General features: G+C 42.8%; 1 protein-coding gene across 1 annotated transcript; it reads right to left on the bottom strand.

Moving 5' to 3' along the window:
• Positions 1 to 2076: 2076 nt before the first annotated feature.
• ptchd1 (patched domain containing 1) lies at positions 2077 to 27847 on the bottom strand. The gene is made up of 3 exons (XM_060900818.1): positions 27500 to 27847; positions 21584 to 22250; positions 2077 to 3728 (listed from the first exon to the last, which is right to left on the bottom strand). The coding sequence occupies exons 1-3, from the start codon at positions 27845 to 27847 to the stop codon at positions 2077 to 2079; spliced, it is 2667 nt and encodes an 888-aa protein (XP_060756801.1).

The following is a 27847-nucleotide window of genomic DNA, read 5'->3' as shown; positions in this document are numbered from 1 at the left end:
AGGTCAAAGCGGAGAATAAAGATTCATGTGCTGCGTTTAACTGTACCAACAGGTTTACCGTCCAAACGAGATCATATGGGATTACCTTTCACAGGTGAGAAACAACAAATTAATCCATCAATGTGTAGCATTCAATTTATTCCGGACCATTAAAGACGCCGCCTTCCGCGTAGAATCATACGTCATCCTCGCTGCCATATTGGATAGGTCAAAGCGGAGAATAAAGATTCATGTGCTGTGTTTAACTGTACCAACAGGTTTACCGTCCAAACGAGATCATATGGGATTACCTTTCACAGGTGAGAAACAACAAATTAATCCATCAACGTGTAGCATTCAATTTATTCCGGACCATTAAAGACGCCACCTTCCGCGTAGAATCATACGTCATCCTCGCTGCCATATTGGATAGGTCAAAGCGGAGAATAAAGATTCATGTGCTGTGTTTAACTGTACCAACAGGTTTACCGTCCAAACGAGATCATATGGGATTACCTTTCACAGGTGAGAAACAACAAATTAATCCATCAACGTGTAGCATTCAATTTATTCCGGACCATTAAAGACGCCGCCTTCCGCGTAGAATCATACGTCATCCTCGCCACCACATTGGATAGGTCAAAGCGGAGAATAAAGATTAGCTGCGTTTAACTGTACCAACAGATTTGCCGTCCAAACGAGATCACATGGGATTACCTTTCACAGGTGAGACTGGAAAAATACTTTTCATTGTATTTGGTCATTATAATGTAATTTTATGAACAGATTTTCCTGACTTTGTGGCTAATATGAAGTCTTGCGCATAATAGTTTATGCACATGCGTCCTTACTTCTTCTATTGTTCTGGTGTCTCCGAAGGGACCGTCTTACAGCGCCCCTAGAGGTGTGGCATGTGTATTGTATCGTTTTCAGCAAGCGTTGCATTGCCATATGGACCTAATATTTTATTGATCGTTGCCCATTTGGACGCGATATATTTTTAAATAACATCTCGTTGCCGTTGTCGTGTGGATGTAGCCTCTGTCTCTCTCTCTTTGCCCTTATCTTCCCCCTCCTTTGTACCTTGCATACCAAAAGAGCAAGGACACAAAGAGAGTGATTCTGGCTCATACATATTGATGAAGAGCATTGTGTGTGACAGTGTGATTTTCAACTTTTTTTTTTTTTTCCTGAGGAAAAAAAATGCAGTCCAGGAACTCTGGGATGAAATTCTTTGTAGGTTATTTACAACCTACACTGCTGCATAATTTAATCGGCCATTGATTCCCATTAAGAGTCATTAGGAACTGACTGAATACTCGAGGGGAATGAAGTGATGTGTTTACAGTATAATCTAATGCTAAATTGTGACAGGTGTGGCAATACGGGGGGTTACCATGGAAATGATGCAGTGCACTACGACCTGCAAGCGAGAATCTGCATCTCTCTACACCAGAAATAAACTGGTACTCCAGCTGATACGGAAAGAAAAAAAAGGCAGTAATGAAATCTTGAAATGACAATTTAGCCAGTGATTGAATTTATATGGCTATTAAAAGAAATGGCTGTTTAAATAAACAACTATGGCTGCCTTGATTCAGCAGTGAGAACCCTCTGAAAACCTGTAACTATGAGTTATGGGGTTTATATTTAATATTTTTACATTTTTAAATATCTCAGTAATGTTGCAATGGTTTGTATAGCATATAAGTGCATCTGAATGGCATTAAGGCGAAACCTTGTTGAAAGTATTCAGCCGCTAATTTAGGAGCTGCTCTGTAATTATCTGCAGCTGGCCAAAAAATTTTGGCTCATTCAGCTCACTGAACAAAGACATTCTCTCAGCATCCACACAGGGATGGAAGATGTGCAGCACAACCTTCACAGGGCTTTCACCATGACAACCTGGCGAGACCTTTCTAGTACTTTTTTTTACCATGACAACAAAACCTAGTTCCAACAAAAAGAGCTCAAAATCTTTTGCTTATGTTATATCTGCCTCCGTGACATGACTCTTCCTTTCAGGTCTTAATGGACACTGAGGCCAAGCCCTGCCATTACTCTTGGTCAGACTTCCTTCACCTTTTGTCATTTTGCTCATACAGTGGTAATCTGATCAACCACTCGGGTACTGTCTGCCATCTCGACGCATTCAATCTCCTCCCGGTGCTCAGCCACATTTTTCCTTTCCCTCCTCTTTTTCTTGGAGGGAGGTAAGAATGTCAGGATGACTGGAAGGATAGCCAGGCAGTGGAAGGCAGTGATGAGAGCAGTGAGGAAAAAACACCTGAATAGCGTGTGAGTAAGATTGGATGGAACAGCTGCTAAAGGTAACAAGGCCGCACCATAGCACATATAACTCTGCAAGGCAGGGACCCCGTGCCGCTCCAGGGACACCTTCACCCATCGCGTACGTGTTGATTCCCGTCCCAGAGCAAAGGCTGACACGAGAGGCACACTTGAGTCCACGGCATAGTTAACCCCATAAATCAGACACAGCACTGACATGCAGTCTAACTCCACCTGCCATAGAGTCATAAATCCCACCACACCAAATTCTACAGAGGCTACTGTCACAGTTATCCAGGCATTCACCAAGGGGTCAGCAGCCAAAAAGCTAGAAAAGAAGAGTAAGAACAGAGCAGCAATGCACGAGTTCTTCAATGGGGCACCCACTGACGATGCGTAGCGGTCCATGTACACAAAAGAAGGATTGAAGATGATGAACTTCACCCTGGAGGTCAGTGAGAGCTTGCGCAGCGTGTCTAACAAAATAGACATCTCCTCTCGCTTGTTCTCTGTCGTCTTGGCCACCAGGAACATCCGGGAAGCCACTACATCAAACTCTCCATCTGCCCGCTTGGCGAATATGATGTCATCTGAAAAATGGAGGTAGCGAGGCTGGCGGAGGAAGCCTGAGCGTAGGTACTCAGTGAAGTTTCTGCGTGAAAGGCTGGTTGAGATGTTCAGACCATGCAAGTAGTTCAGGTAACTCTCAAACCAGGAGATCCGCTCAAATCCTTTGGTGTACTCGAGGAGATCCTCTTGTACACTGGTGTTCCAGTACTCGATAGATTCATAGATGTAAAAGCCAATTACAGGGCTGTAACTACTAAAGTAGCTTTGTTGTTCCCGGGTGTATGCGATGGTGCTGGTCTCAGTGGCAACAACATTACTGAGATCCGAGCCTTCGCTCACCTGTAGGTAGCCCATCAATGCAAAGGATATGTATACTAAATAAAAGAGCACTACAAAGGGTTTGACGTAAGTGTTGGTGATCCAGTCGCAATAGTAACGCTTCATGAAGGCCACCAGGAGATGGTTCTCATAGACCTGTAGGTCTCCGGGTTCAGATGTTTCCTCGTTGTAATGCGTGTACATCAGGAAGCGATACCAAGCTGGCTTTTGTTGCAGTAAATCAGGCTTGGGTACACGCCTGCAGAACAGGCTGTGCCGATAGTTGTTTTCAAGGTAACCTGCAAAAACCAGGTTAGACCCATAGAAGGTGAGGATGTAGAGGTAGTTGAAGAGGATGGAAATGCAGGCAATGCGGCAGAACAGGCGCATGGCCTCGATGTTCGTGAATGGGCTGGCGCCGATGCCAAAGGTGACCAAGTGTAGGGCGGTGCTGGCTGTGAAGGGAAGCATGCAGTCTGAGAATACAGCAGCCACTCGCTCTTTTACATGCTGGTCCTCACGGGTCCTTCGCCACGAAGACAGCATCTCGAATGTGCCAAACAAGCCATGACCTTAAAGAGATGGACAGAAAGAAAGAGAAGAAGAGAGAGAAGCATTTGTCAGAGCTATTTAAATCTTGAACTGTCTGACATAATCATTGTTTCAAGTTGCTGTGGCTTTCACTTAAAGTGACAGAAGAGTCTGCTAGGAAAGGGGAAGCATAAATAATTGACTAAAAGCCTGACAAGATGGCGATTCTGCACTAAAACGCCAGTGACAAATGGATGTCAGAAGCCTCGCGGTAGCTCTTTTATTTTTTTATCCCCTTTGCCCTGCCCGTAGACATACATTAAAGAAAAAAATCCACTCTGAACAATGCACATATTAACCTTTAACCATATGGCATCCAATTTTTATTTTGTAATGCCTGACTTATTTCACCAGTCTATTTTCACTTTGGTTAATGGTTTCCTATGTTGCCCACAATGCTCTGGTGATAGTGGTGCAGTCAGACTTTACCCTTGATTCATCTCCACTTAAAAAGAGTGATGCAGCAGCACTTTAGTCCTTTAGTCTTTCCATGTGTCTTTCCTCCTCACCTGGGCACCTGTACTTCTCAAACAGATCACCTTCCAGAGCTTTCATGCTAAAACGTCCATCAACTCCATCATGCTTCATTTTGTAGACCGTTAACTAGCCAAACCAAGTCTCTAATGCATTGCAATGCAACTGCATCGTATAGCTGCATTACATATCGGGAAGCTTTGCTCCAGCATAGTCACTACAGCTGCATCTGAATATGCATAGTAACCATACAACCATGTAGCCCTATTTAGGGGTGGCCTACGTGCCCCAATCCAGGGAGGGTGCTAGAAAAGGTGCGCTAAAAAAGCCGACGCCAGACCTGTTTTCCGAGTTGTTTGTGACAAGTCTTTTTCCCGTGAGTTTTGGCGTTAATCACTAATCTTTTTTTATCTTCTCCACATATAATTTTCCAGTATCCTTTTCATTTTTGATTGTACTTTCACTTTCCCTTTTCCGCATTTTAAATCTTTTTGGAAGAACACCAAGACTGGAAGTTTTTTTCCTCCAGCTTTGGAGGTGTGTATCCAGACTTTAGAGATGGTTAGTGAGAATGAGAGCAGTGTAGTTTCTGCAGGGGAAAGTCTGGATGCCCTAGGTGCAGTTAGCAAGCCCCCAACTCCGGCATTAGAGCCCTCACAGTGGGGCGAATGGGTGATGACTTGGGGGCATGACTCGGGATGTTTTAGGTAATATTTATGCAGAAATATAGAAAATTCTAAAGGGTTCACAAACTTTCAAGCACCACTGTAGCAGGTAATCTTAGGGTCCTAGGCAAGCACAGGTTCTCAAAAATGGTTATCCATGTAGGAGATAATATATGCCTTCGTCAGTCTGAGGTTACTAAGGCCAAGTTTACATTAGACCGTATCTGTCTCGTTTTCTTCGCGGATGCACTGTCCGTTTACATTAAAACGCCGGGAAACGGGAATCCGCCAGGGTCCACGTATTCAATCTAGATCGTGTCTGGTCCGGTGCTGTGTAAGCATTGATAATACGCGGATACGCTGTGCTGAGCTCTAGCTGGCGTCGTCATTGGACAACGTCACTGTGACATCCACCTTCCTGATTCGCTGGCGTTGGTCATGTGACGCGACTGCTGAAAAACGGCGCGGACTTCCGCCTTGTATCACCTTTCATTAAAGAGTATAAAAGTATGAAAATACTGCAAATACTGATGCAAATACTGCCCATTGTGTAGTTATGATTGTCTTTAGGCTTGCCATCCTTCCACTTGCAAGTGGTAAGTGATATGCGCTGGGATCACACACACAGCGGCTCAGTCCCGAATCATTGCTCGTGTGCTTCACTCGCGCGCTCTGTGAGCTGCCCAGGGCCGGAGTGCGCACCCTCCAGAGGGCACTCGCTGTTCAGGGCGGAGTGATTTGGAGCGCAGGATGCCTGCGGAGCCGAGCGTATCCGTGTATTGGTGTTGCTGTGTGCACGCGAATCGTGTATTGGTGTTGCTGTGTGCACACTAATCGTTTTAAAAACGTTAATCTGATGATCCGCTGATACGGTCTAATGTAAACCCCACCTAAGAGTAACTTTGTAGAGGTGTTTAAATTAGTGAAGTTTATGTCTGATGCTGTAGTATGCTCTGGCCCCATCCCAATGCAGTGTGGCGATGTCACTTACAGCAGGTTATGGTCGCTGAACTGCTGGTTGTCCAGGTGGTGCCCTGAAAACAGTGTGGGCTTTATAGATAATTGGACTAATTTTGAGGGCAATGCTGACCTGTTAGGGCAGGACGGTATCCATCCCACTCAGGAAGGTGCTGCTCTCATTTCTTGCAGCATAGCTTATAGTCTCAGAACTGGTCTAGTTAACTTCTGACAATCCAGAGCCAAGGCCAGGGAGCAGATGAACAGGATAAACTGACTGTCTGCTAGCTGCACAGAGTCATCACTCAGGTTCCACTACATCGAGACTGTGTCTGTTCCCCGAGCTAAACAACAAAGTAGAAATACTCAGAGTTTGTTGTTGTAACCTAATTAATATAAAATTGGATCATACTGATTGCACAGCTGCTGCCAGCACCTTTGATCTAAAGGTGGGGCTATTAAATATTAGATCTCTTACATCTAAAGTGGGCGGCACAGTGGTGTAGTGGTTAGCGCTGTCGCCTCACAGCAAGAAGGTCTGGGTTCGAGCCCCGTGGCTGGCGAGGGCCTTTCTGTGCGGAGTTTGCATGTTCTCTGCGTGGGTTTCCTCTGGGTGCTCTGGTTTCCTCCACAGTCCAAAGACATGCAGGTTAGGTTAACTGGTGACTCTAAATTGACTGTGAGTGTGAATGGTTGTCTGTGTCTATGTGTCAGCCCTGTGATGACCTGGCGACTTGTCCAGGGTGTACCCTGCCTTTCGCCCGTAGTCAGCTGGGATAGGATCCAGCTTGCCTGCCACCCTGTAGAACAGGATAAAGTGGCTAGAGATGATGAGATGAGACATCTAAAGTGCTAATTGTTAATGAACTTATTACTGATCAGGAGTTTAATGTACTGTTTAACAGAAACATGAATTAAGCCAAATGAATAAATAACATTAAATGAAGTGAGTTCTCCTGGATACAGTTATATACACCAGATTTGTCTAACTGGCAGAGGAGGTGTCGTGGTTATTTATAATGATTTATAGAGGTGTAACACAAAAACCTGGTTATAAATTTAATACATTTGAAGTTCTTCATACTAATATAATGTATGTAGCCTCGAACAATAAGTCAACCCAGTCAATTCCATTACTTATTTTTTCCAGGCCCCCGGGGCCATATTCTGAGTTTCTTTCTGAATTTGCGGATTTCATCTCAGACCTTGTCATTTCCTTAGACAAAACTTTAGTTGTCGGAGATTTTAATATTTACTTCGATAACCTGAAGATCCTCTGAAAACAGCGTTCGTGTCCATTTTAGATTCAGTAGGGGTTAATCAGAACAGCATAGGATCTACCAACGATGGTGGTGACACTCTCGATCTAATACTAACATTCGGGTAAAATATAGAAAATACAGTCACATTTCCACAGTCTGATGTTATCTCAGATCATTATCTCATCTTATTAAAAATATGTCTGAGCAATAATATATGCACCTCACCACGCTACTGTCTTAAACATACATTCACCTCAACTACTGCACAGAGTTTTATAAATAATCTCCCAGAGTTATCAACTTTGATTGGGTCACTGTCAGCCCCCGCAGAACTTGATCAGGCAACTGAATGCTTAGTCAACGTTCCGCTATACTTTAGATAATGTAGCTTCACTTTAAAAAAAAAAAATGATTAGAGAGAAAAAATGAGCACCCTGGTATAACGATTACACTTGCACTATAAAACAGACCACTCGAAAATTAGAACATAAATGGCGTCAAAGAAAATTGGTAGTGTTCAAATTAGCATGGAAGGAGAGCTTCCTGAAGTACAGAACAGCACTTAGTGCTGCTAGATCAACATATCTCTCCACCCTAATAGAAGATAACAAAAATAATCCTAGATTCTTATTTAATACTGTAGCAAAATTAACCAGGAAAAAGACCACTATAGACACATGCACACCTGCAGTATGTAGCAACGACTTCATGAATTTTTTCAGTGACAAAACTGAAAATATCTGACAAAATATTCAAACTACTAATTTAAAGCCAAACAATTTAAGTGACCCTGTAGTTAACAATATAGCTGTATCAGATCAGCAATTAGAATGTTTTACTCCCCTTAGAGAAATCGAACTAATTTCATTAATCTCAGCATCAAAATCTTCAACTTGTGTACTAGATTCCTTACCTACACAACTCTTCAAACAGATAATACCAGAAGCAATTGAATCGCTTTGAAAAATAATAAATTCTTCCCTTAGAATTGGCTATGTACCCAAATCCTTTAAACTAGCAGTTATCAAATCCCTGATTAAAAACCTGGCCTTGACCCCTGTCAGCTATCCAATTATCAGCCAATATCAAACCTCCCCTTTATTTCCAAGATCCAAGAAAAAGCTGTGGCACAGCAGTTATGCTCATATCTACATAGGAATAACATCCATGAAATGTATCAGTCAGGATTTAGACCTCATCATAGCACAGAGACAGCGCTAGTTAAATTAGTAAATGACCTACTGTTGGCATCTGATCAGGGCTGTGTCTCCCTGCTTGTATTGCTTGACCTTAGTGCAGCCTTTGACACCACTGATCATTCCATTCTCCTGGATAGACCAGAAAATGTTGTGGGAGTTAAGAGAGCAGCCCTCTCCTGGCTCAGCTCTTAATTAACTGATTGCTATCAGTTTGTTGATGTGATTTTTCGAGACATACTGAGGTAAAGTTTGGTGTTCCACAAGGTTCTGTCTTAGGCCCACTGCTTTTTTTTCTTTATATATGTTACCTCTGGGTGATTATTATTCGTAAGCATGGTATTAGTTTCCACTGTTATGCTGATGACACATGCACAGTTGTATGTTTCTGCAAAACCAGATGAGAGATGCCAGCTTAATAGAATTGGGGAATGTGTAAAGGACATTCGATGCTTATTAACTTCCTTCTGCTTAATTCTGACAAGACAGAAGTACTTGTACTAGGACCACGTGCAGCTAGAAGTAGGTTTTCTGATTCCAGAGTCACACTGGATGGCCTTTCTGTTTCTTCATGTGCAGCAGTAAAATACCTCGGGGTGATCATTGACTCCAGTCTTTTGTTTGAAACTCATATTGATAACATTACCCAGATAGCTTTCTTTTATCTCAGAAATATTGCTAAGATAAGAAATATAATGTCACTACATGATGCAGAAAACCTAGTTCATGCTTTTGTTACCTCTAGGTTGGATTACTGTAATGATTTACTGTCTGGATGTTCCAATAAGTGCATAAACAAGTTCCAGTTAGTTCAAAATGCAGCAGAAAAAGTCCTTGTAGAGCTAGAAGATATGACCACATCACCCTTGTCTTATCCACACTGCATTGGCTCACAATCAAATTTCGTATTGATTATAAAATGCTACTATCCATTCATCCATTATCTGTAACCACTTATCCTGTGCAGGGTCATGGGCAAGCTGGAGTCTATCCCAGCTGACTATGGGCGAGAGGCAAGGTACACCCTGGACAAGTCGCAAGGCCATCACAGGGCTGACACATAGAGACAAACAACCATTCACACTCACACCTATGGTCAATTTAGAGTCACCAATTAGCCTAACCTGCATGTCTGTAACCTGCATGGACTGTGGGGGAGACCGGAGCACCTGGACAATACCCATGCAGACACGGGGAGGACATGCAAACTCCACACAGAAAGACCCCCATCAGCCTCCTGGGCTTGAACCCAGAACCTTCTTACTGTAAGGTGACAGTGCTAACCACTACACCACCATGCCGCCCTAATATTGACCTTTAAAGCACTGAACGGTCTCGTGCCACAGTTCTTGAGTGAACTTCTGGTCCTTTATGTCCCACCATGCCTACTTACCGGTAGATCAAAAGGTACAGGCTATTGGCTGGTACCTCATATAGTGAAGGCTACATCAGGGGGCAGAGCCTTTTCTTACAAAGCTCCACAGTTATGGAACAGCCTTCCAAGTAGCATTCGGGACTCAGACACAGTATCAGTGTTTAAGTCTCGGCTGAAAACATATCTGTTTAGTCAAGCCTTTTGTTAATACAACCCCGACTCCAAAAAAGTTGGGACAAAGTACAAATTGTAAATAAAAACGGAATGCAATGATGTGGAAGTTTCAAAATTCCATATTTTATTCAGAATAGAACATAGATGACATATCAAATGTTTAAACTGTTTGTTTGTATGTTTGTTTATTTGGGGAAAAAACACGCATCTATTTGTAAAGGTGATGTAACATGATGTGTTTCAATAAACAGATTGCTCAAGTTTAGGGATAGGAATGTTAACCCATTCTTGTCTAATGTAGGATTCTAGTTGCTCAACTGTCTTAGGTCTTTTTTGTTGTATCTTCCGTTTTATGATGTGGCAAATGTTTTCTATGGGTGAAAGATCTGGACTGCAGGCTGGCCAGTTCAGTACCCGGACCCTTCTTCTATGCAGCCATGATGCTGTAATTGACGCAGTATGTGGTTTGGCATTGTCATGTTGGAAAATGCAAGGTCTTCCCTGAAAGAGATGTCGTCTGGATGGGAGCATATGTTGCTCCATTTTAAATGAGCCTTGGCCCAGAGAAGACGCCTGCGCTTCTGGATCATGTTTAGATACGGCTTCTTCTTTGAACTATAGAGTTTTAGCTGGCAACGGCGGATGGCACGGTGAATTGTGTTCACAGATAATGTTCTCTGGAAATATTCCTGAGCCCATTTTGTGATTTCCAATACAGAAGCATGCCTGTATGTGATGCAGTGCCGTCTAAGGGCCCGAAGATCACGGGCACCCAGTATGGTTTTCCGGTCTTGACCCTTACGCACAGAGATTCTTCCAGATTCTCTGAATCTTTTGATGATATTATGCACTGTAGATGATATGTTCAAACTCTTTGCAATTTTACACTGTCGAATTCCTTTCTGATATTGCTCCACTATTTGTCGGCGCAGAATTAGGGGGATTGGTGATCCTCTTCCATCTTTACTTCTGAGAGCCGCTGCCACTCCAAGATGCTCTTTTTATACCCAGTCATATTAATGATCTATTGCCAATTGACCTAATGAGTTGAAATTTGGTCCTCCAGCTGTTCCTTTTTTGTACCTTTAACTTTTCCAGCCTCTTATAGCCCCTGTCCCAACTTTTTTGAGATGTGTTGCTGTCATGAAATTTCAAAATGTCTCACTTTCGACATTTGATATGTTGTCTATGTTCTATTGTGAATACAATATCAGTTTTTGAGATTTGTAAATTATTGCATTCCGTTTTTATTTGCAATTTGTACTTTGTCCCAACTTTTTTGGAATCGGGGTTGTAGTTTTATTAGGTAAAGGAGTAGATCTGGAGGGTCCTCAGGCATAGTGTTTTGGTAAACTGGGATGTATGGATTCTGTCGCCCCCCCATTACTTGCTCACTCAGGTTTGTTGATGGTTTAGTGGCTGGCTTCTTTATGTCCCAGGGTGTCCTCATGCCTATGTTGCCTTCTGGCTCTCCCCTTTTAGTTATGCTGTCATAGTTAGTTTTGCCATAGTCCCTGCTTGCACTCAGTGCAAAATTTATACTGTTCTTACTCATTAGGTGACATTGAGCATACCTAACAACCTGTGTTTTCTCCCCCCCCCCCCCCCCCCCACACACACACACACACTCTGTCTGTCCCTCTGAGTTACATGTTGATCCTGAGACCAAGATGCTGACCTCTTCTGCTCCTTGGACGTGCCTGATCCATCCTGATGCCCTACGTCTGACTGGTGTCTCATCACATAGCCCCATATGGACAGTCAAAAGTCACACTTGGAAAATGGCTCTGGACACTAACAGTAATGCTTTTATGGCTGAGGACTACAGTTAACTTGCTAACTTTAGGACTGCAGTTGTCATGAACAGTTTTGCACTCAAGTTTCCATCAATGAACAGTTTATAACTTCAGCAAAACAGACTTCATGTTTCAACTATAATGAATTTCCTGGTTACACAGTTATACTTTGTGACTATATAGGACACTGTTATAGAAGCAAGTTATTTATAATTATGCTGTCTTTTATCACCCAAATGAGGATGGGTTCCCTTTTGAGTCTGGTTCCTCTCAAGGTTTCTTCCTCATGTCATCTGAGGAAGTTTTTCCTTGCCAACGTCGCCACAGGCTTGCTCATTGGGTATAGATTAGGGATAAAATTAGCTCATGTTTAAAGTCACTAAAATTCTGTAAAGCTGCTTTGCGACAATATCTATTGTTAAAAGTGCTATAAAATAAACTTGACATACTTCCGTATGCAAAAAGCAGTAGGTAGGGTGTCCGAGTACTCAGTAGGTATTTAATAGTAGTTGAACGATACCTGGATGATCTACATCCATAGTATGCAAGTGTACTATGCTATGGTGCACTGTGCTATCCCATAATTCAGCTAGAGCCTCTGAATAACCGAAGAAGAAGAATTCCCCTGGGAAAAACAGAAAGGAGATGGCAGGCCGAAGCAAAGCTGGTAGTTCCAGGGGGGTATAAATGTATCAGTAATTCTTTAAACATTTCTGTCATTGCAGAAATATATATGTATGTTTTTTTTAATTTAGCGGCATAGGTGAGTATACATCATCTGTGAATATCCAGGTCAGAGGACAGGTAAGATGGTGGTGGAGTACATCCGAATTATGTCCTTACTACTCGCTCATATACTCAATTAATGTACCACAGTTATGGTCGGGTAGTAGTAACTTACCCGCTGTTAGTACATACTGAGAATTCGGATGCAGCTTATGTCTACACTGCATTCCTCATTAATATGACAAACACATCACAAATGTGATGGGTTTCAGAATGGGGTATAATTTTAACAGCAATTTAAGGCCAGTGCACCACCTAGTTTAACTGTTAGACATGTCTGTTTACAGATCAGCTTATTTTTCACCCTGCAGCAATGTCTGAATTCTCGAATGATTCAAAAATAACAGTTCAAAAATTGCCTAAGGTGTCCTTGTCAGATTTGATTTGATCCAACAGGCGCAGAGAGTGAAGAGTTTTATGATGCGCTGATTTGAGAAGATGGATGAATAGAAGAACAGAAGGTTAGAAGGTTATTAGTGGCTGCATTCCTGCTTTATTTACCCAGCATGCTAACAACCTGCTACAGGAAGTGTGAACCGGTCAGACTTGTACTCGTATCTGTCTCTTGCACTCGCTTTTTCTCTGGTCCATACACTCAAAACATTCATCCATAGCCGCTTATCCTGTGGGCAAGCTGGAGTCTATCCCAGCTGACTATGGGTGAGAGGTGGGGTACACCCTGGACAAGTCGCCAGATCATCGCAAGGCTGAGTCCTGGGTCAATCTAATCCTAATCTAATGCTACAAAAAACACACCTTTATCTTCAGACATTTTGGAGTCCAAAGTGATCAACAGAAATGCTGACCCTTGGTTCAGTGTAACAGGTGGCAAGTCGCTTGTGTTACTTGTATTTTGTCTCTTGGACTGTTATCACTTGTGGGCATGGCCTGTACAGTTTTTTTTATTTACAATGAGAGACAGTAGTAACTGAAATGTTTATCATACAGCTAACTAGTTAAATGTGAATCAAATAACACACCAATTAATGTGAAAATCCGTTGTGTGACTTACATCTTACATGCGCAACTTCGTACTAGCTTCATTCTCAGATTAGCAAAGCAACTAGCTTACTTTACTATTTACATAACCTCACCAGAGGCATCAATAATCTTCTCTTATTATTATTATTATTATTATTATTATTATTATCAATGATGTCTGCTACTTCCTTTTAAGCTTTATATTTCTTCATAACGTCTCTATAGATATTTAGATAATATAAAAATATGGTTATTGCAGAAATAATTGCAGGTATAAACTAGAAAAGGTAGTGACTGGGGAACTAAGGAAACATAGGACCACACATGCCATAGAACAGGTCACAGGAATGATTTGATGTTGTCACTTATAGTGTCATAGCAAATCTGCATATAACTGAGAAATTCTCACAGTCACTTTGCCACTTGCTGTGGAAATTGTAGCTCCTTGTTGCACACATACGTAGAAAACGAGTGGTCTCCTGTCACTTCCTAGTGTGAATGCATGGTTATGATTAGCGTATATATGTAAGAGAGGTCCGCGATAACACTCTCTTTCTGACCAACCCGAAAGAATCAGATTCATATTGGACTTATAGGAATGTGAATCATAAATCAGCTCCAGATTTTTACATGTAGCTGAGACTTTCTCAGTGCACACAGACCAGTCCCTCATGTATAATAGACGTGATGGGAGGAGAGATCTCATACACACCGTGCTGGGTAAGAGCTTCATGTTGTTGCTCAGGGACTCTGCATAAGTCTGAGATGTTGGAATAACTGGGTCAGCCTACTTTTAGAAGCTTCTACAAGCGATAGCACAGCTCTCACCTCTCTAAGACGATGGATATTTGAACAGATCAGAGTGACGTTTTAACATTTTAGCTTTTTTTTTAATCAACAGGTCATTCATGTACACTCAACTCACATTGTTCATGTTTGCCTTTCTTTCTTTCTTTCTTTCTTTCTTTCTTTCTTTCTTTCTTTCTTTCTTTCTTTCTTTCTTTCTTTCTTTCTCAAGCTGAGTGCACAGTTGGAGCAGATGGCTCTCACCTCCAGGGTTGCCACCACACCGATAACTCATCAGCCATGATAGAGATTCCCTCAGCCTCGTCATAAATCCTCTACTCTGACCTGAGAACTGTTTCTACAGAACACTTCATTTCACTGGCCGGACTCAGGAGAGAGCAGACTTTGTACCAGGATCATCTCCAAATCGAAGCTACAAGTTATTAATTCTAAAACGGTCCACGGGATGGAGTGAATTATTACAGGCTGGGAAAGAGTACTCAGGGAAGAGAGAAGGGGGGGGGGGGGGGGGAATGAATGAGGATGACTCAGAATCCTTGGGAAAGCTATGTTTTCTGGGTGGGTTGATATGTAAGGAATAAATGTTTTGCAATTTTCATTTATTACCCATTGCATAAAGACATAAAAATTAAAGTTACAGCATATACAAAGTGCTGACACTGGAGATTCCCTGCCAATGAGCTGTTACTATAGAAACCATGACGTATTCACTGCACTCTCTGTTTCTTATCTTCCTCATCTGTCTTTCAAATAATCTCTTGCTTTTTCTTTTTTTCTTTCTGTGACTTGTTTTATATTCTCTGAGAAAAGCTGCTAAAGTCAACTCTCATACCAAACCAACAGCTCGGAGCAGTTTTAAAACAAAAAAAAAAAACAGACACAGCGATAAGATAATTGTGTAAACGTGTAATTCTTCTCCTTCTGCACATCACGAGCATCACAAAACTCATTACATGCATCTTTAGCACCACTCTGGTGTTTCCCAGCACATTAGACAGCACACGACCAGTACTTCCTCTCAATAAATGTAATATTAATCCCAACAATTACGACCATGCGCTTCGGCAGCGCATTGATATCTGAGCTCCGTATCAATGCGCTGTCGAAGCGCGCAGAAGGTGTTAGTACGCCTGTCATTATAATGCGGACTTTCCATAGCATAGAAAATCGCTACGTTTCAATTTTTGTAACTGAACTTTTTTCATATCACTGGTCGTATACACCTATGTAAACAGGAAAAACGCGGAAGAGTTTGGTCACATCTAACTACAGCCCCAAAAAATACCGTTGGCCATACTGAGCCTAGCTACATTGCTAACAGGAGTGACAGCGCGTCAGACTGCGTCTGACTAACTGGGAGGTCGCGCAAAGCTCGGATAGGTATGGAGCAGCTTGTCTCAATTCAGGTAAGAGCATATTTCATTATGGAAATACGGTGGACTGTTCCTTTAACCCTCCATGTATTAAACAGGAAAGTCTGACAACTTGGCATGGCGTGTTCATGATTCTGAAAAGATTTTCTGTCATCCATGCACACAAATTGATCTGCCTTCTCAAAACTGTTCCAGCATCAGATAGATCAAGTCTCGGCTCATGTGCATAGTGCAGAGGGTGGGTTTCAGAGTGACTGATGCATGCTAGCATCAAGCAGCATCACAGTGAACACACTTTATTTTGAAACGTAGCCACATATATATGAAAAATTTGCTTAGTCAATAAGGAATACGAATTTTTGTTTCTTTGTTTTTCTTTGGTTGTTGAATCTACAAGTTTGCAAGGTAACTACAATAAACAAATAAATACCCGTAGATTAAAACTACTCTGGAAATCAGCTTGGGCGGCACGGTGGTGTAGTGGTTAGTACTGTCGCCTCACCACAAGAAGGTTCTGGGTTTGAGCCCAGTGGGTGACAGGGGTCTTTCTGTGGAGAGTTTGCATGTTCTCCCCGTGTCTGCATGGGTTTCCCCCACAGTCCAAAGACATGTAGGTTAGGCTAATTGGTAGCTCTAAATTGACTGTAGGTGTGAGTGTGAATGGTTGTTTGTCTCTATGAGTCAGCCCTACAATGATCTGGAGACTTGTCCAGGGTGTACCCCACCTCTTGCCCATAGTCAGCTGGGATAGGCTCCAGCTTGCCTGCAACCCTGCACAGGATAAGCGGTTGTGGGTAATGGATGGATGGAAATCAGCTTGTGCAAAAACAGGCCTGAGGTAATAATTTGATTTATTTTCTGTTCATTATTATGTTTCATTTACACTTCTCCATCACAGTGACTATATTTGTAGGTACCCTGTGAGTCTCTTATTGGTGGATTTTAGAAATGCCTCATAGAAGCGCTCACACTAAGATTTTAATCAGAAACTTCTCGATCTCAGCTCACAACCAGAATCCTTTTATTTCATATATGATTTTTGAGTGCAGAAGCTACATCAGTGTAGTTACTAGCTTTTTGTCAGCACAATGACCTAAAGGCAAACGTGTGGCTGAATATGAACTGTATTCAATATCTGAATCTTTTAAGCCATACGTCTTCTCTGTACCTTAATGTTTTCTCGCCTGAGGATCCATTCTACATGGCATAGCTCCTCCTGAGTGCATTCCTAACCTCTTAAGTACTCTTCTCTTTCTGTCATGCCTCCATCGTGTTATTTCCACTGTGGGCTCTAGTCACCAGAAACCCCCTCCTACACACGGCACTAATTACAGAGTGTGTGAAAGATGGAGAACAATAGCAGGAGCAAGGGAATGAGATAAAGATGGAGGCGATCTGTCAACGTACGCATATTGTGTGTTTGTTGGTCTGTGTTCGTGCACAGGATTTTTCCAAGAGAATCTCACAGTTCGGTTTTTGTTTGCATGTTCCTAAAGGATAAAGTGCAAATAACATTGGAGCTTACAATCCCGTTGAGATGAGAGTGCACTGTTGCTCTGTGCTGGTTCTTTGATCTGGATTTTAATGTTTAATGAGATTACAAAAGCAGCACTACAAGTGGGGGATTGTTTAACAGAAGTGTTTACTTTCCTCATTTAATTTTACTGCATGTGATTTAAAAGTGCTTTCTGCATTGTTTAAAAAAGTGTACACTTTCCCAAACATGAGTATTGAGAGTACCATTCTGTATCGCTGAGGTGGTATGACAAAGATGCCTTTATTACGTATCTTTTGCATTTTAAAAAAAGCTTTCAATTATGTATGTCATCTTTTTAGACATAGTAAGGATACCATGAAGGGATAAAGAGATAACAGTTTCACTCCAACTACAAGAAAAGGTACAGTTTAGCCTTTTTGTCTGAGAGTGTTCTTATAATATACTTCCAAAATTGACAAATTGTGATTCGAAACACTGCTGTGGAATCAACCATGGATAGATTTCATAGATCAGAATTTTGTTTATATTATTCTGGGGCTTAAATGAACATCATAATTGTCTTTTAGAAAAAAATAAATGAGGAATATGTTGAGACACAGGAGGAGGGGTGAGATCTGAAAAAGAGAAAAAGCTTTTGTTTCAATTCCAATTTACCTCCAAGCCACCAGAGGGCTTGAAACATAACATGCTACATCAGGGTTTCCCAAAAACATGGGGGCAAATGACTCGACCTGTACATTATGAATTTTCTGTGACAGCCCTAGACAGTTGGGTTTCTCCTCATTATTAATGGTCATGTACGGTGTCTTGCAAAAGTATTCATCCCCATTGGTGTTTGTCCTGTTTTGTCGCATTATAAGCTGGAATTAAAATGGATTTTGTAGGGTTAGCACCATTTGATTTACACAACATGCCTACCACTTTTAAAGGTGAAAATTGTTGTTTTATTGTGACACTAACAATAATTAAGATAAAAAACAGAAATCTGGAGTGTGCATAGGTATTCACACCCCCCCCCCCCCCCCCAAAAGTCAATACTTTGTAGAGCCACCTTTTACTGCAATTACAGCTGCAAATCTCTTGGGATATGTCTCTATTAGCTTAGCACATCCAGCCACTGGGATTTTTGTCCATCCCTCAAGGCAAAACTGCTCCAACTCCTTCAAGCCTAGAGCTGGGGAGAGTGACCACTCTCTGGAAGACATTATGCATTGTTCCAGTTCCCAAAAAGAATCGGCCCAGCGAGCTGAACGACTTCCAACCGGTGGCACTCACTTCACATCTGATGAAGACGCTGGAGCGGCTCTTCCTCAGCCTCCTCAGACCCCAGGTACAACATGCCCAGGACTGTCTGCAGTTTGTGTACCGGGCAGGTGTTGGTGTGGAAGACGCCATCCTCTACCTGCTACACCGAGCCCACTCGCATCTAGATAAGGGAAATGGCACAGTGGGGATCCTCTTCTTAGACTTCTCGAGTGCCTTCAACACCATCCAGCCCCTTTTGCTTCAGGACAAACTGAACAGGATGCGAGTGGACTCCTGCCTGGTCACCTGGATCTCCAGCTACCTCACTGACAGGCCGCAGTATGTCAGGCTGAAGGACATCACGTCTGACACTGTGATTAGCAGCACCGGAGCACCCCAGGGCACGGTGCTGGCCCCTCTTCTCTTCACCCTGTACACCGCGGACTTCTGCTACAACTCGGAGCTGTGTCACATTCAGAAGTTTGCCGATGACACAGCCATCATTGGGTGTATCAGTGACGACAGAGAGGAGGAGTATAGGAGCCTGGTGAGGGACTTTGCTCTGTGGTGCAACAGGAACCATCTGCAGCTCAACACTTCAAAGACCAAGGAGCTGGTCATTGACTTTGGGAGGTCCAGACCAAGGTCACGACGAGTTCTGATTGAGGGAGTCGAGGTGGAGGCTGTGGATTCCTACAAGTACCTCAGGCTGTGGCTGGACAACAAGCTGGACTGGACTTGCAACACCAATCACTTATACAGGAAGGGACAGAGCAGGCTATACTTCCTTAGGAGGCTGCGGTCCTTTAACATCTGCAGGAAACTCCTGTGGATGTTCTATCAGTCTGTGGTCGCCAGTGTCCTGTTTTACATCGTAGTGTGCTGGGGGGGGCAGCACATCCAAGAAGGACACATCCAGGCTGGACAAACTGATCAGGCGGGCCGGCTCTGTGGTCGGCATGAAGCTAGACTCTCTGGTGACGGTGGCAGAGAAGAGGACTATGGACAAACTATTGAACATCATGGATGATGACAGTCACCCTCTGCACACCGTCATCAGCAACCAGAAAAGTCTGTTCAGTGACAGAATGCTCTTTCCCAAGTGCAGGACAAACAGAATCAAAAACTCCTTTGTCCCTCATGCCATCAGACTGTACAACTCCTCTCTGGGGGGGAGGAGGGGTAACAGGAGGACAGAGGACGGGAAGGAGCAGTAGCCTAGCCTAACAATAAGCAATACCAGACAATGTGCAATATAATGTGCAATATAAAGTGCAATATCTCCCTTTTTTCCTCCTCTCTCTCCCCCTTCCTCTCTTCCCCATATCTTATTCTTTGTATAGTTGTATATGTAAATACTTAATTTATTTTAATTTATCTAGAAGTTTTTCTCTATTTCTTTTTTCTGTTTATCTGTAATGATGCTGCTGGAATCTTAATTTCCCTGAGGGAACTCTCCCAAAGGGATCAATAAAGTTTTATCTAATCTAATCTAATCTAATCTAATCTAATCTAATCTAATCTAATCTAGATGGGTTGCGTTGGTGTACAGCAATCTTCAGGTTATGCCACAGATTCTCAATTGGATTGAGGTCTGGGCTTTGATTAGACCATTCCAAGGCATTTAAATGTTTCCCTTTAAACAACTCCAGTGTAGATTGAGTGATATATTTAGGGTCATTGTCCTGCTGCAATGTGAACCTTCATCCCAGTTTCAAACCTCTGGTCGACTCAAACAGGTTTTCCTCCAGAATTGCCCTGTACTTATTGCCATCCAGCTTTCCTTCAGTCCTGATCAGCTTTCCTGTCCCTGCAGATGAAAAACATCCCCACAGCATGATGCTGCCACCACCATGCTTCACTGTAGGAATGGTGTTCTCAGGGTGATGGGTTTGCACCACACATGGCATTTCCCATGATGGCCAAAAAGATCAATTTTAGTCTCATTTGACCAGAGAATCTTCTTCCATGTGTTTGGGAAGTCTGCCACATGCTGTTGGGCAAACTCCAAACGTGTTTTCTTAAGCAATGGCTTTTTTCTGGCCACTCTTCCATAAAGCCCCACCCATTCTGTGGAGCTTCTTCAGTGTTATCTTTGGTGTCTTTGTTGCATCTCTGATTAATGCCCTCCTTGCCTGGTCTGTGAGTTTTGGTGGGCGGCCTTCTCATCAGGTTTGTAGTGGTGCCATATTCTTTCCATTTTGGTATAATGGATTTAATAGTGCTCCCTGCGATGACCTGGCGACTTGTCCAGGGTGTATCCCACCTCTCGTCTATAGTCAGCTGTGATAGGGTCCAGCTTGCCTGCGACCCTGCACAGGATAAGCAGTTACAGATAATGGATGGATGGATTTAATGGTGCTCCCTGGGATATTCAAAGTTTGGGATATTTTTTATAACCCAATCCTGATCTATACTTCTCCACAACTTTGTTTCTGACCTGTTTGGAGTGCTCCTTGGTTCTCATGTTGCTTGCTTAGTAGTGTTGCAGAGTCAGGGTCCTTCCAGAACAGGTTGATTTATAAAGACATCATGTGACAGATCATGTGGCACTTTGATTGCACACAGGTGGATCTTAATCAACTAATTATGTGACTTATGAAGTGAATTGGTTGGAGCAGCTCTTACTGTATTTAGGGGTTTCATACAAAAGGGGTGAATACTTATCCACACTCCAGATTTCTGTTTTTTCATCTTAATTATTGTTTGTGTCACAATAAAACAACAATTTCCACCTTTAAAGTTGTAGGCATGTTGTGTAAATCAAATGGTGCTAAAAAAAAATCCATTTTAATTCCAGCTTGTAATGCAACAAAACAGAATGAACACCAAGGGGGATGAATACTTTTGCAAGACACTGTATGTAAATCCATGTTGAATAAATGTCATGTTCATTTTCTTCGTCGCTCAGAGTTGCTGAGGAACTAGTGAAGGTAGATGGAAGGAGAAATTTAGCTATTTTTATTGCTGAATTTCTATGCTAGTGCAGTGTGTCAAGACAGAAAAAGACCAAAATAAGTTTTAAAAATAGTAGCACACAAAACCCATCATCATCATCATCATAATTTCAATAAAACAAAAGAATTTCTCTCATGACCCCCTTTTCTAAATGAAGCGACTCAACAGGGGGTCAGTTTGGAAACTTCCGTGTTACTTCTTCAGGCTTCATAGCCTGTATTTGTAAACATACTGTATGTAGTCTATTATAAGAATAGAAGGGTGGTTAGTGATAGTGATGGTGTTTTACCCAGCATGATGAAAGGAATGCCGAGGTACGTGGAGTTGTATTTCCCTCCAGTGAGGTTAAAGATCCCAGCAGAGGTGAGTGTTGCGAGGCTGACAGTGACCAATGCTAGGATCCCCAGCCAGGGTTTGGTGCGTACGCAGTCTCTCATAGAGGAGCAAAGCACAGCGAGTGAGAGGCATGCAGCCAAGCTGAAGAGCAGCGGGCGTTCAGAGACGCGACTCGTCCTCTGAAAGTCCCTCTGCAGCGAGGACGAGGTGAATGGGTAGAGCCCCAGCTCGGAGTGTGCAATACTGAAGCGCTCCAGCTCATGGCAGAACAGCAGCTCCCAGCGAGCCGCCACCACCTCATTCAGCGCACTGGTGACCTGCAGGTAGTAAGTGAGCTGGAGAGCACGGGCAGCACGGACACCTTCACGACCACTGCCCACCGTCTGCACCCCGCCAAGCTGGTGTCCGATGTAGGCCTCTCGCCCGTCCTTGAGTCGTGTGATGGGGTAGCGCAGCGGTGGCACGGTCCGGTTCAAAGCACGGGCTGTTTGCATCTCCTCTAGCACTCGCAGGATGTCATCTATGATGCAGTTCTTGCTATCGTCCAGCAGGCAGAGGTGAGCGAAGGTGTAGTTGAAGCCCAGCATCGAAACCTGGATGTGGGTGATGGCACTGTGAAGCTGATACAGAAGGATACATGGTCACATAAACCATACCATATTATTTCCTAGTACATTTAACAGTTATTCTACAAAATTGAGTCATACATGAGCTGATAGCTATAAGCCATGTACGACGAGATTGAGTGGAATAACTGTTTTATTCTATCCACATTCACTGGCTTTTGAGAAACAAAGCATTTTTATTTTCATTGCAAATTTGATAAATTAAAACTTTATACAAAACATCTGACAATCATTTCCACTTAGTGGACACATGACAAATTGCATACATGCAGGGGTGAAAGTAACTTTTATTTCTTGCCGGTACTATTATTTTGAGTCATAGTGCGCGCACGCAGCGTGCACCGAAAAATACACCTAATTATTTATTACTGTCTACTTATCAAGCATTCACTAGGACTTCTTATCACTCAGTAGTACTAGTATAGTACTTTTTTTATCACACTATCACTCTTTCATCCACCTGTATCAGTTTTTGATTATAATTGGGAGACTTTGCAACAAACGTCTGTCTACTAAAACACTTTGGATACCAGCTGCACATGTTGGCGCAAGATGGTTAAGCAGTAGGCTCCGCACACTATCTCGCACGTTGTCTCTGGAGTGAAACACGGAAGGAATTCACTTCAGACATAATTCAGAGACAGGTCAGAACGAATTATATGCAATGTATATTGAGGAAAATGTGTTGCATTTGGTAAATTGACATTAGCAGGTGTGTTGTTATGCTGAAAGTGCATTTTTTTTCGGAGACAGTATATTTTTCTTTCCGGTATGGCCAAATCTTTTAGTGGTACGTCGGACCGGCCAGGACCGGCTTACTTTCACCCCTGCATACATGTGTAATTTTAATGCTTAAAGATGAAGAATGTAAATAAACCGCTGAAATGTTCTTACCATCAAATACTTTCATTCCATATTTTGTTGCTTTTTTTGTATTTTTGGGGGTTTTGTTTTCGAGTAGAGTTTTTATTTCGTCCTCGGTTGGTTCAGCAACACGCTCTGCCATTTCGTTTTTCTATACTCACGGTGTATGAGCTGATATCCTAGTAGTAGAGTAGCCAATCAGAGTGTGCAATTGCTTATATCCAGTGAATGTAGATAGAATACAGATGTACATTTATAGATACAGTAGTTCAGTAACATGACAAACTGTGTATTTTTATGTCTTGTTAACTTCAAAAGAGAGAAAGGAGAGATGCTGGTGAGGGAACGACTTTTTACACTCTTTATAATATTCTAGAATGAAATCAGAACAGGCGCTCACTGAAATGCACTGTAACTATAAATGGATAAAAAGTATGAGTATTTTCAGGAATATAAATTGTAATGGTTAGCAAATTGCTGTGAAATGATATGAAACACTTGGAGATGTGCTGTTATAAGAAAATGATCACATTAGTATTGGTAACAGTTGCTCAGTCAGTATTTTACAGTGTTTCAGTCCTTACTTAATGCATACCTGCCAGCCAATCAGAAACGACGATTTTCCGTGCCCGTGCTATAGTGTGGAATTAGAGGCGGCCTGTGTGTAACAGATGTGTTTCCAAATGCTGAATACAAAGAGGCATATGTTGCCCAGCTGTCCACAAAGGCAATTAAAAAGATTGCTGTTCAGCTGACAGAAAAATTGCTGGTGTCGAGGCTGTGAGAGTGTGTGATTATATCAAGTCCTAAAAGCATTCACATGCAACTGTCGAGACCTGCAGGGTCGCCGTTGCTAGGCAACAGGGAAGCATGGCACAGCTTCAAGGATGTTCACTTTTACTTCCTGTTTAAAATTCATTTGATAAAATAGACATAACACAGGGACCACAAACAAACACAATGATCACTAAATGTTGGAATGGATTCAACCCTTTTAAAGAAGCTCAGACCACAAAGAAATTTAGTGTTTAGTCATTTCTCATGCGACCCACGTTTCTTTAGATTTGCAACAACTCTTGTGACAATCTCATCTCATTATCTCTAGCCGCTTTATCCTGTTCTACAGGGTCGCAGGCAAGCTGGAGCCTATCCCAGCTGACTACGGGCGAAAGGCGGGGTACACCCTGGACAAGTCGCCAGGTCATCACAGGGCTGGCACATAGACACAGACAACCATTCACACTCACATTCACACCTACGGTCAATTTAGAGTCACCAGTTAACCTAACCTGCATGTCTTTGGACTGTGGGGGAAACCGGAGCACCCGGAGGAAACCCACGCGGACACGAGGAGAACATGCAAACTCCGCACAGAAAGGCCCTCGCCAGCCACGGGGCTCAAACCCGGACCTTCTTGCTGTGAGGCGACAGCTCTAACCACTACACCACCGTGCCACCCCAATAATAATAATAATAATATCATCGGGCGGCACGGTGGTGTAGTGGTTAGCACTGTCGCCTCACAGCAAGAAGGTCCGGGTTCGAGCCCCGTGGCTGGCGAGGGCCTTTCTGTGTGGAGTTTGCATGTTCTCCCCGTGTCCGCGTGGGTTTCCTCCAGGTGCTGTGAGGCGACAGCGCTAACCACTACACCACCGTGCCGCCACGAGATAATATCATCATCATCATAATTGGAAAGGAATTTAATTACAGATTAGTTGGTCTACGTTATAAAGCATACTAGCTACATCACACACTCCATCATGTCGTACCACGAGTAGCGAAACTATTTGAATCAAGTGTAAGTACTTACCCGAAATGTTTTTCTACCCACTGATACACACCACATTATTTAACATTCTTAACACAATTATTTTTTTCATCCAGTCACAGAATCACAGAGTTGATTCCCTGATTCAAGGTACTGAAAACTAAAAAGTCATCCCCGGACCTTTCGAGGCGATTCCACACACTGAAAATGATTCACCTCATGCAAACACAAATGCAAGGAAAGTCAGTTTAGCATCTGAGGGTTTCAGTTAGTGAGACACTCATTTGTGTGTTTTGTTTTTTGTTTCAAATATGACTCTTCAGAATTGAACAAATATGATTCCCAGTGATTCACACCATTGGTGCATTGGTCACATGGACACATAGTTGTGCAGAACTTTACATTAGTAAGATTAATCTGATTTGAAAAGGTGCATCCTCGTGTTTTCAGATAAACATCAACATTGTATTGTAGTTAGTTCCTTACAGAGATCCACCCATCCAGCTAATAGATTAATTAAAGGGGTAAAATGATTATCAATATATTGGTTAGTTACTCTGCAGCCCTACAAATAAAAAAAAAAAAAAAACATAAGATGGTCATAGTGTAAAAAATCAAAACTGATATTTTTAAATTTTGTTAATTTGCTCTTCCTGAATTGAACTGGGCGTGTTAGAGCAGTAAAGTGTTCACATGTGCAGGGCAGGGGGTTCTCCAGGACTGGGGCTGGGAACCTGGCCAGGCCAGGGATCCCTCTAACTGTGAAAAAAATTCTACAGACTTATTTCATGAACATAATGCATCTATTCAAATATTAGGCCCTTTTTATTATTTGGGGGGGGGCACGGTGGTGTAGTGGTTAGCGCTGTCGCCTCACAGCAACAGGGTTCGAGCCACGTGGCCGGCGAGGGCCTTTCTGTGTGGAGTTTGCATGTTCTCCCCGTGTCCGCGTGGGTTTCCTCCAGGTGCTGTGAGGCGACAGCGCTAACCACTACACCACCGTGCCGCCACGAGATAATATCATCATCATCATAATTGGAAAGGAATTTAATTACAGATTAGTTGGTCTACGTTATAAAGCATACTAGCTACATCACACACTCCATCATGTCGTACCACGAGTAGCGAAACTATTTGAATCAAGTGTAAGTACTTACCCGAAATGTTTTTCTACCCACTGATACACACCACATTATTTAACATTCTTAACACAATTATTTTTTTCATCCAGTCACAGAATCACAGAGTTGATTCCCTGATTCAAGGTACTGAAAACTAAAAAGTCATCCCCGGACCTTTCGAGGCGATTCCACACACTGAAAATGATTCACCTCATGCAAACACAAATGCAAGGAAAGTCAGTTTAGCATCTGAGGGTTTCAGTTAGTGAGACACTCATTTGTGTGTTTTGTTTTTTGTTTCAAATATGACTCTTCAGAATTGAACAAATATGATTCCCAGTGATTCACACCATTGGTGCATTGGTCACATGGACACATAGTTGTGCAGAACTTTACATTAGTAAGATTAATCTGATTTGAAAAGGTGCATCCTCGTGTTTTCAGATAAACATCAACATTGTATTGTAGTTAGTTCCTTACAGAGATCCACCCATCCAGCTAATAGATTAATTAAAGGGGTAAAATGATTATCAATATATTGGTTAGTTACTCTGCAGCCCTACAAATTAAAAAAAAAAAAAACATAAGATGGTCATAGTGTAAAAAATCAAAACTGATATTTTTAAATTTTGTTAATTTGCTCTTCCTGAATTGAACTGGGCGTGTTAGAGCAGTAAAGTGTTCACATGTGCAGGGCAGGGGGTTCTCCAGGACTGGGGCTGGGAACCTGGCCAGGCCAGGGATCCCTCTAACTGTGAAAAAAATTCTACAGACTTATTTCATGAACATAATGCATCTATTCAAATATTAGGCCCTTTTTATTATTTGGGGGGGGGCACGGTGGTGTAGTGGTTAGCGCTGTCGCCTCACAGCAACAGGGTTCGAGCCACGTGGCCGGCGAGGGCCTTTCTGTGTGGAGTTTGCATGTTCTCCCCGTGTCCGCGTGGGTTTCCTCTGGGTGCTCTGGTTTCCCCCACAGTCCAAAGACATGCAGGTTAGGTTAACTGGTGACTCTAAATTGACCGTAGGTGTGAATGTGAGTGTGAATGGTTGTCTGTGTCTATGTGTCTGCCCTGTGATGACCTGGCGACTTGTCCAGGGTGTACCCCGCCTTTCACCCGTAGTCAGCTGGGATAGGCTCCAGCTTGCCTGCGACCCTGTAGAACAGGATAAAGCAGCTAGAGATAATGAGATGAGATGAGATGAGATGAGATTATTATTTGGATTGTTTATCAGAGCTTTTTAGTGGAGCTTTTTATTCCTGAAATGTTCACCAACAGAATACAGTAGGTCCCAGTCATCATTATTTAGCCTGTAGACTTGCTTGTTTTTCGGTTACTGAGGTTTGGATTAATTTAGGTGCCATATTAAAGCATGAAATCGGCAATAACTTAAAAAGCACTGATTTGTGACTTTTTGTTCCCACTTTGAGAGCCAGTGGTCCAAGGAACACACATATCATCTCACAAACCTTCCATCAACCTTCTTACCTTCAGGACGAGGTCAACGTGGTGAGGCTCGAGCACACTGCCCCTGCGCGAGGTCACGATCACGCGCCCATACCTGCCCGGTGTCTGCAGGTCCGAGTAGAGTGTGTGTTTGGAGCGGTTGACGGGGAACAGGCTGTCCACCAGGTTGCCCTCGATTTTCGCCAGGCTGTGTTTGGGAGCCAGCAGGCGCTCCACTTCCTCCTCTACACGGTATCTGCTGAAACTGGCGCCGAGCAGCACCGAGAGGAGCACGGGCGCCGAGGCAAAGAACACCGGGTGGTTGGCGACGAAGTGGCCCAGCTTGTGAAAGGAATCCCGCAACCCCTCGCGCACCGCTTGCCGCAACAT

Source organism: Neoarius graeffei, chromosome 19 (assembly GCF_027579695.1).
Source record: "Neoarius graeffei isolate fNeoGra1 chromosome 19, fNeoGra1.pri, whole genome shotgun sequence".
NCBI lineage: Eukaryota > Metazoa > Chordata > Actinopteri > Siluriformes > Ariidae > Neoarius > Neoarius graeffei.
Note: the sequence above shows the minus strand (reverse complement) of the source record. Positions and strands in the feature narration are given on the sequence as shown.

Coding starts and splice junctions, on each gene's coding strand:
- ptchd1 (XM_060900818.1), bottom strand. CDS start 27,847: ATGTTGCGGCAAGCGGTGCGCGAGGGGTTGCGGGATTCCTTTCACAAG. Junction 22,251..27,499: donor ACGTTGACCTCGTCCTGAAG/GTAAGAAGGTTG, acceptor CTTCTGTATCAG/CTTCACAGTGCCATCACCCA. Junction 3,729..21,583: donor CATTCCTTTCATCATGCTGG/GTAAAACACCAT, acceptor CATCTCTTTAAG/GTCATGGCTTGTTTGGCACA.